At 41.2% G+C, this 10,995-nt stretch overlaps 1 protein-coding gene across 6 annotated transcripts in view; it reads right to left on the bottom strand.

The window, feature by feature from the left end:
- Positions 1–9,068, bottom strand: part of ICA1 (islet cell autoantigen 1) — a 66,863-nt gene extending 57,795 nt beyond the window's left edge. For 3 of the 6 annotated variants that reach the window (XM_071429073.1, XM_071429072.1, XM_071429071.1), the window contains exon 1: positions 8,623–9,068. In XM_071429073.1, coding sequence (XP_071285174.1) covers positions 8,623–9,053 — 431 coding nt within the window. In that variant the 5' untranslated portion in view covers positions 9,054–9,068. The remainder of the gene's footprint in view (positions 1–8,622) is intronic. The other 3 variants (XM_071429076.1, XM_071429074.1, XM_071429075.1) reach the window with 2 other exon arrangements.
- Between the last annotated feature and the right edge of the window lie 1,927 nt (positions 9,069–10,995).

A 10,995-nucleotide genomic window follows, 5' to 3' on the forward strand; every position in this document is an offset into this window, starting at 1 on the left:
TTTAAAATTAACCCACTTATCATACACTTTATATATAAAAATAAGCTTTACTTGTCACAAGGAGTTGATGTAAGGGACCTTTTTTTGCCTTTTTTTTTCCTCAGTGTATTAAAACAAACAAACAAACAAAGATAAAAGTTGCAATAAACAGTATTACCCTGACAATGATTAACAAAAGAAAAAAAAAATCTCCTCCCTACAGGAAAGCATTTGTATTGGGAAGTTTCCATGATATTTGACAATAAAGACTTATACAACACTTGTGATCTCCACAACAGACTTTACCTTGACAAACAAAAGGGAGGGATACTCTAGATGAGAGGGTGGGTGCCAGAAGCAAGCACACCTGCTATATTCACACCAGAGAAAGCAGTGCCACATCACACACAACTGCACACAAACCCACATTTAGCACTGCACAGTGATGGATCTGAGGCTTCCTGAAGAAGTGCACTCATGGCTCCAGTAATTTTGCAAGTGCTTCTCAGGGTTTTGAGAGAGACTAATGCTACCTCAGTTCAAGCATTAAACCTGAGCTGGCTCTATTCATAACAAGTCTGCTTGGAGCACAAGGAGCCACAGAGCTGAAAGACTCATTCTCACACAGAACTGATGGGCCCACAAGCCCTGCCAAAACCTTGAAAATCCTTAGCATGTGTTTTTGAGGCACCAAGAAGCCTCAGCATCACAAACCATCCTCTTTGCAGACTGATGCCAGAGAAGACAGGCACAGCCAGGACACTGAAAAACGTCAGAACTGTTTCTAGACTCTGCCTGGCTTCAGGTGTAATACAGCTGAATTCAGGCAGTGCTCTGCCACAGACAACAAGAAATGCCAAAACCAAGATGGTCCTGCAAACAGCCAAGTATGGCAGAGTTTCTCTGGGTGGTAGACCATTTACACACAAATTATTTCCACAGGAAGCCATAACAGCTGGAGTGCACACAGAACTTCATGCTATTTCTGCCATACTCATCATCCTACTAAGAAATTTTATTAGCTGTGACACTGAAAAAAAACTTGATGGAGGACTCTAGTCATTAGCAAGTGGTATTTCTATTCCTATGGAGAATCTTCTGATTCTCTATATTCTCCAAGACCACTTGAATAAACATGTAATTTTTTCTGTGCAAATAGGAAAATGCTTTCATGGTGGTTTGTGTGATTTGAGCTGCAGTATATGCTAGGATTACCTTCCAGCTCATGCTCTGTACCACATTTGTACAAGCCTGCTTCTCTTTTTTAGCTTTTGTACATTTTGTTGCAGCATAAGTTGTCTGGTTTCCCAAGAGCCAAACAGCTTTATGAATAATCTTTAGATTCTACTTGCATGTGAAAAACATGGTATGAGTGCCTTCTCTCCAACAGCTACATTGATAATAAACAAGTCTGTATATCAGTGTCATTCACATTACTTCTCCTTCTCAGTGAGCCTAAATGTAAGAAGTGTCACATGGCATGGTAAAGTTCAAATCTTAATACTCTCCTAGCTTAGGAGGAAATCAGTTTAAAACCCAGCCCAACAAACAAAACACCCCTAATTCAAGTATCTCTTCTTGCCTGAGCATTGGTTACCTAGCTCTTACTGTGCTCTTAGCTCAGACAAATGATTACATAGAAAAATATCAGCATGCAGAGGCATCAAACAGGAATCTTTCCAAGTCTGAAGACTGTATGTAAAACAAACTGTTGATCTAATCATAGCTTCTCAGAACAAAGAGATGAGCTGAAATCCTTGCAAAAACATTATAAATGCTGATGTACAGAGTAAATCTAACACCCGAAGATGACATAGCAGCTATGCAGGAAGGCAGTAGATTGAACAACACATTCTTTTGAGATACATCCAGAAACAAGAAAAGGGAACTGAACAAACAGCATTGCAAAATTCAGCAACCCTTACGTGAAGGCAATATGTTCATCAAAACACACAGAAGAGTCTGCACTTTCACTGACAGAACTGTCCTCTGAGTCTACTGCTCTTACAAAGCAGAGAATATGTTCTGTGACTCCTCAAATCCTAACAGATCCTCCACATCTAAAATCCTTCCAACTTATAACTTTCAAATATGGCAGAATCATGCATTGCAGTTGACTTACTTACGTCAACAGTTTTATTAAAATGAATAATCTTCCAAGAAACTTTTAATACAGTAATAGTACAGTGGTGCTAAGTAACAACAAAAAAAAAAAGAAGAAATTCCATATATAAAAATTAAGACTGATAGTTTCATTTATGTAAAATACTTTGAAGGGAAGAAAATGTGCCTAGGTGAGGGAATCAACGCCATCTGTGCCTCCAACAGCTCTTGGCTGACAACCTATCTCCTCCACTCTGCTCCCTGGAAGCTGTGATCAAACTGAACCAAGTAAATGGGTCTGCAAAACAAGATGCAGTCTCACTGCAAGATGAAGACTAGACAGGGTACAGTTTTATCTTCTCTGGTGTGTCTGCAAACACAGAGACCAGGAGCTACAAATAGTGTTTCACTTTGCCTTTCCTAAGCAAAAGGGAATATAATAGCCTACAGATCCAAACTATCCACGTTGTCAATGCAGGAAAAGAGTGAAAGCTGAAGTCTGGGTCTTCCAGCATCAGGATTACACACGAGAATTAGAAACATTCCTACTCTTAAATACAAGAACAGCTACCACACTAATTCAGCTAAAATGAATCTAGAGTTCAAGGTATATCTATGACAAATGACAAGATTTAATTTTTCCTCTAAAGCTCTTAATTCTCAATACTGATGCTCTAATCCTGCAGAATCATCCATGCTTAGCTTTAAATCCAGGAGTCTTTTTGTTCTGTTAGACTACTCACTGATGTACTTGTTTATTTATTCAAAAAGTTTGCAAATTGGTCTGTAAGTGCTGCATTAGCAGTTCCTTCCAACCATTACAACTTTTTGTCTAATCCTTTGTCTCAGACTGATTCACAGCTTTGCTACTTATCCTTGAAAGTGTCTATCTTGGAGATTACCCACAAGTTCTCAGGAGAAGAAATACAAGATTGCAGTATCAACAGAATTACTCTTTCAATCTATTTCAGGGATTGACACCTAGAAAGAATTTCATACATTCTTAAAAGAAGCACACGATAAATGGCATCTGTTATACAGTGAAGGCTCCTGCTATATTCATACACCTGGGAGGTGCTAAGAGGGGAAAAAAATCCTGTTTGACTGCAATTATCTAACTTAAGTGCCTAAATTACCATACAAGCCTCTCAAGACTAAGTCCCTGTACAGATAGTGAATACAACCTCCAAAGAGCAACCCTGAGCACCTCAACCAAAGCCCCACCACTGTGCTCTGTGCACAGAGAAATTATGCTTTTTGCATTAAGCAGCTGAACCACAAAGATAAATCCTGCTGTGAGAGCATTGCTCTATTCCCCTTCTTTTAGAGCTAGCAATTCATGGTGGTCTGCTGAAATACTGAAAAAAAAAAAAAAAAAAAAAAAAAAAAAAAAAAAAAAAGCAGCAGCAGCATAGTGAGTGACACCATCCTTGGGACATGGCCACATCCCATTAAGTTCCCTGGAATCAATTTTCTCTTTCACTACAAACACTTCTGGAACTAATATTTCTGCCACAGTTACTGCCATTTCCTTCTCCTATCTACCAAGGCCTATGAGACATCCCAGAAAACTACACATTTATTAAATTTCATTTATTCATTTGTCTTGATCCTTCAAATAATTTAAAAACCCCCAAAGAATTAACCTACTCTATCACACCCGCCAAATTTGACGTGCAGAAAAATCCCAAGCACATACTTAAAAAAACAGAATTATCAGAGAAACTGGAGTCTGTTCTCCAAGGAGGTAGTTTGGCCCAACACAACACACCTTTGTTTTTCAAGCTAGTAAACTGTGTGGAGAACAAACCACAGTAATACCAGCAGGTATCTTAAATGACTAAGATTGTGTGATTAGAGACTTGCACTGTAAGAAACCATGTACAAGGCATGAAGAAATCTGAATGTTTTGGGTCTTCTTTCTGTCATTTTGTAGCACTACCTAGGCACCTGTCTGCACACAGTACATCCAACCAAATGAGCAGCAGTACTATTGACACCTGTCTTTCACTCAATTTTACACTGATTATTTAATACTGTGTGTAGGGCATGTATGGGTCACATCTATTGCAGAGAGTACCGTCAAGAGTTACTTTCTTCCAAAACACAATTGTCGTACTTCTAATTTCAGAACACACAATTAATGTGGGAAATTATTCTACTTAAGTTCCTGGTGTAGTCTAAAGAAAGGATGATATGTGGGGCCATATTTCTTATGCTGTCATTTAGTCTTTATTTTTCTATTCCCAACTCTGATGTGTACACTTGGCAGAAAAACTACAAATTTACAGTTTGTTTATTGCTCCCTTATACCAAGAACTAATATCAATCCATCTGAATCACTCACTCTGGTTTTCAGTACTTGAATGGTTACAAGTAATTTTTAGCCAACCTGAAAAAGTAGGAATTTGGCACTGTCAACATGTTTGTTAAAACTTACTTTTGCCCCCACAAAGTGCAAGGACCAACTCAAGAGTTAGCATTCCTCTCTAAAAAAATAATTTTGTGTCTATTTTGGTACTATATAGCTGTCATATTATTCCAAAACCTATCAGACCAAACTTAGAGGCATAAGTGATCTTCTTTCTAGAGCATAAATGCATCAAAATTATCCTTGGAACTAGGTTGGGGGTTTTCTTGTTTTTTTTTTAAACAGTTGAGAACAAAAAATTCCTAAACCCAGTGGATTCTCAGAAACACTGATAGGAATAGCACATGAAGTCACAACATGTACATGTACAGTACGTGTAGTCTCAGAACAAAATATTTCAAATAAATGCTGGTAGACTGCAAGATTGATGAGCAAATAACAGCACTTTCTAGGTAAACTCATTTGCACACAGAACTTAATCATTCGCACAGAGCTATTTAATCACACAAAAATTTAATTTTAAATTCCTTTTTTCAGATTATACTGATTTTTCATCTGCTTATTGTGGAATAATGTAGGGACAGTACATAGTATTGGTTTCCCCTCAGATAATATCTTTTATTTCGCGAGTAAAGTGTTCCACTTATATTGGTGGAGAACAGTGAGACAACCAGGTAAGCATTGCAAGTACTACATGCATTTTATGGAAGAATAATTTGAGTATAAGTCATTGAATGTCAGGTCTAAGCTCACTGCAAATGAGCAAAACTGGGGATATTTACTATGCAGTATTTAATCTTTTTCTAAATGCAGACTTGCTTTGTTTCTTTAAAATGACTATCAAATTGTTTTGTAACACACATTTGTTCTCTTAAGAACCGCTATATGTAAACTTAATAGCCAAATATTATTAAACAAAATATCATATGGAACATGCACTGTACATGGATTATAAGAGACAAGATTGTTTTTCTGATGCACTCTACTTGTAGTCTTAATATTGGGAAACTCTCCTCTTGCGAACCTATGGGAAAAGTAGTGAATGGACAAAAAAGATAATCATGAAACTCTTGCATGTACAGTATATTACATACAAACATATAAGGCTTCACAACTTCAAACTAATGGCTCTCTTATTTAGATACCCTATTTGCTGGCACAGTCAACCTTCTCACATTTCTGCCTCCCTCCTGCCTTTTCATCCATTCAGAAGCCAGAAGGCAATGCTACTTATACCCAAGGGGAAACAATGCTGGAGGAGGGAACACGAGAAAATAATTTTGTCCAGATTCCCTTAGAGATTATTTCACATCTGTGGATAAGAGATTCGATTAACAAAACAGCCTCACCATGCACAGCAAGAACAATACAGGGCGATCTTGCACCGCCCTCTGAGTAAACACCATCAATGCAGGCTACATATTCTCAGCAGACACAGAGTCCACTCAACTTTTGTATTACTGCTCTCAGTAATATCCTGGCACACCAGCTGACTGCTCCTAGAGCAGTGGTGATCCCTGTGAAGCTGCTTGCAAGATGTACCCAAGTACTGTTTCAGTGACTTGGTACAGACAGTTCTCAAAGTTGATGCAAACAATTGCATAAGCGGTCAAAATGCCCCTCAGTTTGCCGTGGCTAACAATAGCCACAGGAAAAAGTACTGTGGGACTGCTATTACTAACAACACTTAAAAGGTCAAATTTCTTGTTCTGGACTGTTTGGTTCTAACAAACTTCACTCTCTGGGATTTTGCATTTTTAATGTTTCTGCATCGTGGCATAATTTTGTCTCCAGAGTGATTTTATGGTTGAGAAGCAGCAAAACATCTTGAAGAATAAACTACAGAGCAATACTCTTGGAGGTGAATTTGAAAAGAAAATTATTAAAAAGTCTTTGAGAGCATTTTTTGTCTTCTTGTTTACTTGAAATATTAGCACATTTTTTTCTGCCAACTTGTACCAACAGCTTTCAACACTACTTGAAGCCTGAAAAGAGCTATTGTTATTAATTTCTTCAAGAAAAGATGATGTGAGAAATCATCAGAACAATTTAACAACTGTGTAAAGTATGGATAACAGAGAGAAACTGGCAAGATGGTTGGGCTTGAAACTCTACTAAGCCAGGATAAAACCCCCTAACTCTGTAGTAGGGTTCAACAGGAATTTTACTTTGCACTATGTGATCCCCTTCACCCCCCACTAATATAAACTTCTAAAAGAAAACTGTTAATGAAACCTCCCCCTTCCATAAACTCATAACTTGTCTTCTTGAATCTGCAGTTTATATTTGAATCTCAACTCCAACAAACACAATAGAAGAAAGCACCATTATCTAAAGTGCATTTAAGTTTTTTTCTCAACTGAAGCAAATTCCACTGACCAGCATCTAGATTCTTGAGTAAAGTGCTGGAACCTTTCTGGAAACAAAACGTTTCTTGCATGACATTCTGACAGTGAGGAAACCTTAAAAACTCATCTAGACTGAGGTTTGGCACTATTTAACCACCACATTATCTTCCAGTAGAGTGTGTCATGTGCAAAATGTGACTGGTTATACCTGTTATGGCAGTTCACTACTCAAAAGATCTCTGTGGCTTGACACTAAATTCCTCCTTCAGTGATATTAACATTAATCTTAAACTATTAAATTACTAAGTTTAAACCAACAGGCTGTTCAAACAGCAGTTAAAAAAAACCTGATAAAGTCTAAACAAGATGTTGCTGGTTGTCATGCTAAGTACCAGTAAGAACTGCAACTTCTAGATCTGTGCTAAACAGCACTGTCAAGGGGTTCTTCCACTCCCTATTTGAGAACGCTGGATAGACAAAGTGGAAAGAGTGGATTATCAAAAAATCAGATAAGAGACCATAACCAAATGCCACCTGCACTGCAGACGCCAAAATCCAGCCCACAGTTTTCTCTGTCCAACAGTTTGGAAAAGTGATCAAACAGTTTTGTCCTTACAAGGGCACAACACAAGAACAGTTTATTTCCAAGAAGTCTGAAACGAGGGCCACAGCTGCTTTCTGAGACCAAAATTAAATAAAATCTATCCAGAAACTGAAAGAAAGAGGATAACACAATTAAACATGGGGAGAACAAAAGCAAACAAACAGGTGTTTAATGGAAATAAAAGGTCATCTTGGTTTAAAGCAAGGCTTGTAGGCAGGGAGAAAATATCACAAACAACCAAACAGAACAACTCCAATGCCGAGCTTCCAAAATACTACCACAATGTAACTCGGTGGTAGGGGGTTAAAGGATGTAACCGTGAGATTACCAGAGTCAATTTCACATTTACACCTCTGAACAAAGGCAAGCCTGAATTACTGCTTTAACAGGGGTCACACAGATCCTTGAGGCTATCAGCTTTACGCAAAACAGTGTGAAACAGAAGACTTATTTACATATGGCACTGAACAAATACATAATGATGTTGACAAGTAACACACTTCCCTTCACCCCCTTCTGCTACTAAAACTGACCTGATGTTTCAAGTAATATCCGATTTTTCTATTTTCTTCTAAAAGACTATAGCAGCTTTCATGAGTCAGGTGGATGAACGTGAAATAAACCTGATTACCAGGATGAACCTTTCACAAATTATAAGCTTTAAAACGTAAATGTGGGGCTCTTGAATTGCCATTTCACCAGCTGTCACTGCCTCGCTGCTGGTTCGAGATCTGACATTACCTGACCAGAGGATGCCCTGCCACCCCTCTCCACCCGGCCGACCCCGGGAGGGTTCGGAGCGCAGCCGGGCAACCTGCGCCTGAGCCCCGCAGCCGAGCCGGAAACCGCCGCGCAGAGCCGGCCGTTTCCCTCTCCGCTTCCAGCGGGCACAGCGCCAGCGAGGATGTACGGGAGGCACAAACGGATACATGCAATAATCATGGCGAGACAACTGCACGGCAGGAGGGAGAACACAAGGCAAAAGGAGGAACAGATGCCATCTTGAGCCTCGGGAATTTCGCTCTGAACAGGTCCGCCCGTGGATACCGCGCTGACGGGCACCAGCTCCGCAGGCCCGGCGGCCGCGCCGCCTCCCTCGCCCCGAGCGGGCTGCCCGCGGGGGAGGCGGCGCCCACCCCGTGCTGGTACCCGCGGCACCGGCTCTCCCTGCCCAGCCCCAGCACGGAGACCGGCGAGCCCCCCCTTCCCGCACTCACCTTGCGGAGGGAAGGGTAGGGAAGGGCCGAGCCGCAGGCGCCGCCGCCCCTCCAGGTGTTCCAGCGCCGCCGGCGTCAGCGCGGCTAGCGGAGCCGCCTGTGCCGGCGCGGGCGCCCCCGCAGCGGGGCGGAGTCGCCGCCCGGCCCGGCCCAGCCCGGCCCCCGAGCCGGGAGGGCGCGGCCGCCAGGTCCGCGGAGCTCGGGCTGGCCGCTGCCCGGTCGTGGCCAGGGCAGGGAGGCGTTTCCTCCTGCTTTTCCTGCAGCGCTGTGCGGGAAGCGGCGGGAGAGTCACCCGGGTTGGGGCCCTGATCACCGCCTCGACGAAGCCATAAGCCCCGTGCCTCCGCCCCAGCCTGCTGGGGACCGCAGGTGTCCCGCGAGGAGCGGCAAGGAAATACTAAAATGTTTTGGTTGTCATAAATAGTTGCCATCGAGGTAGTGGAAACTTGGAGGAAAAGGCCCTTTAACGTCGCAGGCAGGTGGCAGTGACGGAGGAGGGGGTCAGGAGAGCGTTGGTTTTGAGCTCATGTCGGAATTGGGTCATTGGGGTTGGGTGAGAGCTTTCTGAGTAAAGGAGGTGGATTTGAAGCTGAGTTCAGAGCTTGAAATGAGGAGAAGAGTTCACAGGTGGCATTTGAAAATGAAGTAAAAGGAGAAACGGAGAGCATCAAGATCGTGTGAAAAACGATCCCACTTAAATGGGGCAGTGTTAACTTACCCGTGTGAGAGAGCAGAGGTGTAAGCACACCGCAGGGCATGAAAGCAGGAATGGAGAAGAAGAGGTTGGGTTAATAGGGCCCCAAAAAGGGTTGAGGAAGAGTGGATAGGAGGAAGCTGTGGAAAATGACGAGAGAAGAGTGGTAGAGAGGGATCATTTTCTGAACCTTACCGAGGTCCCAAGCACTCATGTCAGTGTCTCCAAGTTTCTGTGAGGCAGAGCTGCGCTACTTCCCTGGAAGTCACAGATCTTAGAGTAAAAGTGAGGATGTTTTCAGCAACAGGGACTGTGCTGTGGGACAGTGACTGTGAAAAAGACTTGGGATCCTAATGGGTAGAGAGCTAGGCATGCTATCCCTGAGCTCTGAAGAAATCAACTGGGATAATTTAACACTGTATAATGTGAGGAATTTCAGGTATAATTTGGGAGCTTTTTCGTTTCCCTGTTTGGCATTAGTGTGACCACTAACAGCAGATCATACCCCCAGGCATGGTTTATGTAGCACAGAGAGTGTGTTGACAAACAAGAATGGTTTCATGGCAAGAAATACAGGGTTGTTTCCCAGAACTACAGAAACACTAACAGGATAGGTTTTGCATTAAAGCAAAGTTACAGCAAGAAAATATTTTCATGCAAGACAAATCTCTTCATGGGGTCCTTCATCTTGCAGAAAAGGGTAGGACACAGCTGAAAGCTTGGAATACAGGAAACCTGGTGTAAAATATCTCATTTGCTTTTGGATGTTATACTGTAAACACCCTTTAGCTGCCTTTTTATTCTAGAGCTCTCTTTAGAACAAATATAAAAAGATGCATTTTAGGGTGTGGTTATCTGGTTTATTTTAGTTTCCAGTGAGATTAATCATCCTCTGGACAGGGGTTCCCATGACTGAAAGAGTAACAGGCTGAAGTGTAAATACTTGCATTAGACATATTACCCCATTAGTCAAATAAATTTTAGGTGTTACTGGTTTTGAGAGAAAAAATGTTCATGGAGTTCTTACTCTACCAAAGGGAAGTGGTGCTAATAAGTGACAAAAGGTTTCTCTGCAGTGGATGATGATCTGGGATCTCTTCAGCCACGTCTGGCATTGGGATTTGAAAGCTTTTAGTTTGTCAGTGAACATGAAGAATCTGTTGTGTAAATCTTCTAGAGGAAGGTGCAAAAAGAAAATTTCACAGGATGTAAGGAATTACTTTAGCCATTGCAGGAGCAGAACCAAGACAAATAGATTTTTTTTTTTTTGTAAATTTGCAAGTATTACTTTTCTTAGTTGCTCCATGGCAAGGAAGAGGCAAAATAAACCTGAATAAACCTTGATTCTGCAAAACGCTGTACTTTTGTAATTATGGAACTATTTTTATGCTAATATTTATGTATGTATGTGAATATACCAAAGATCAGGACTTAGGCTAGCTCATTTCTCATGTACTTTAGGACGACATCCTGCAAATTACAGACAATTTTTGGCTTTGTCCATCTAAATGTCTCAAGCCATTAGCTGAGATTACTCTATAACCTCAAAAAATTAGTTTTACAGCTTTATTCCTCACTGAAGGGAAGGCATTTCTTAATCTTTTCTCATGTTTCATGTAGTTTATCACCAGATGTAAATGTTATAAATATAAGCAAGTGCCATCTGGTTGTTCTAGCAC

Source organism: Agelaius tricolor, unplaced genomic scaffold, assembly GCF_023055355.1.
Source record: "Agelaius tricolor isolate 1412-34295 unplaced genomic scaffold, bAgeTri1.0.p SCAF_6, whole genome shotgun sequence".
Taxonomy (NCBI): Eukaryota; Metazoa; Chordata; class Aves; order Passeriformes; family Icteridae; genus Agelaius; species Agelaius tricolor.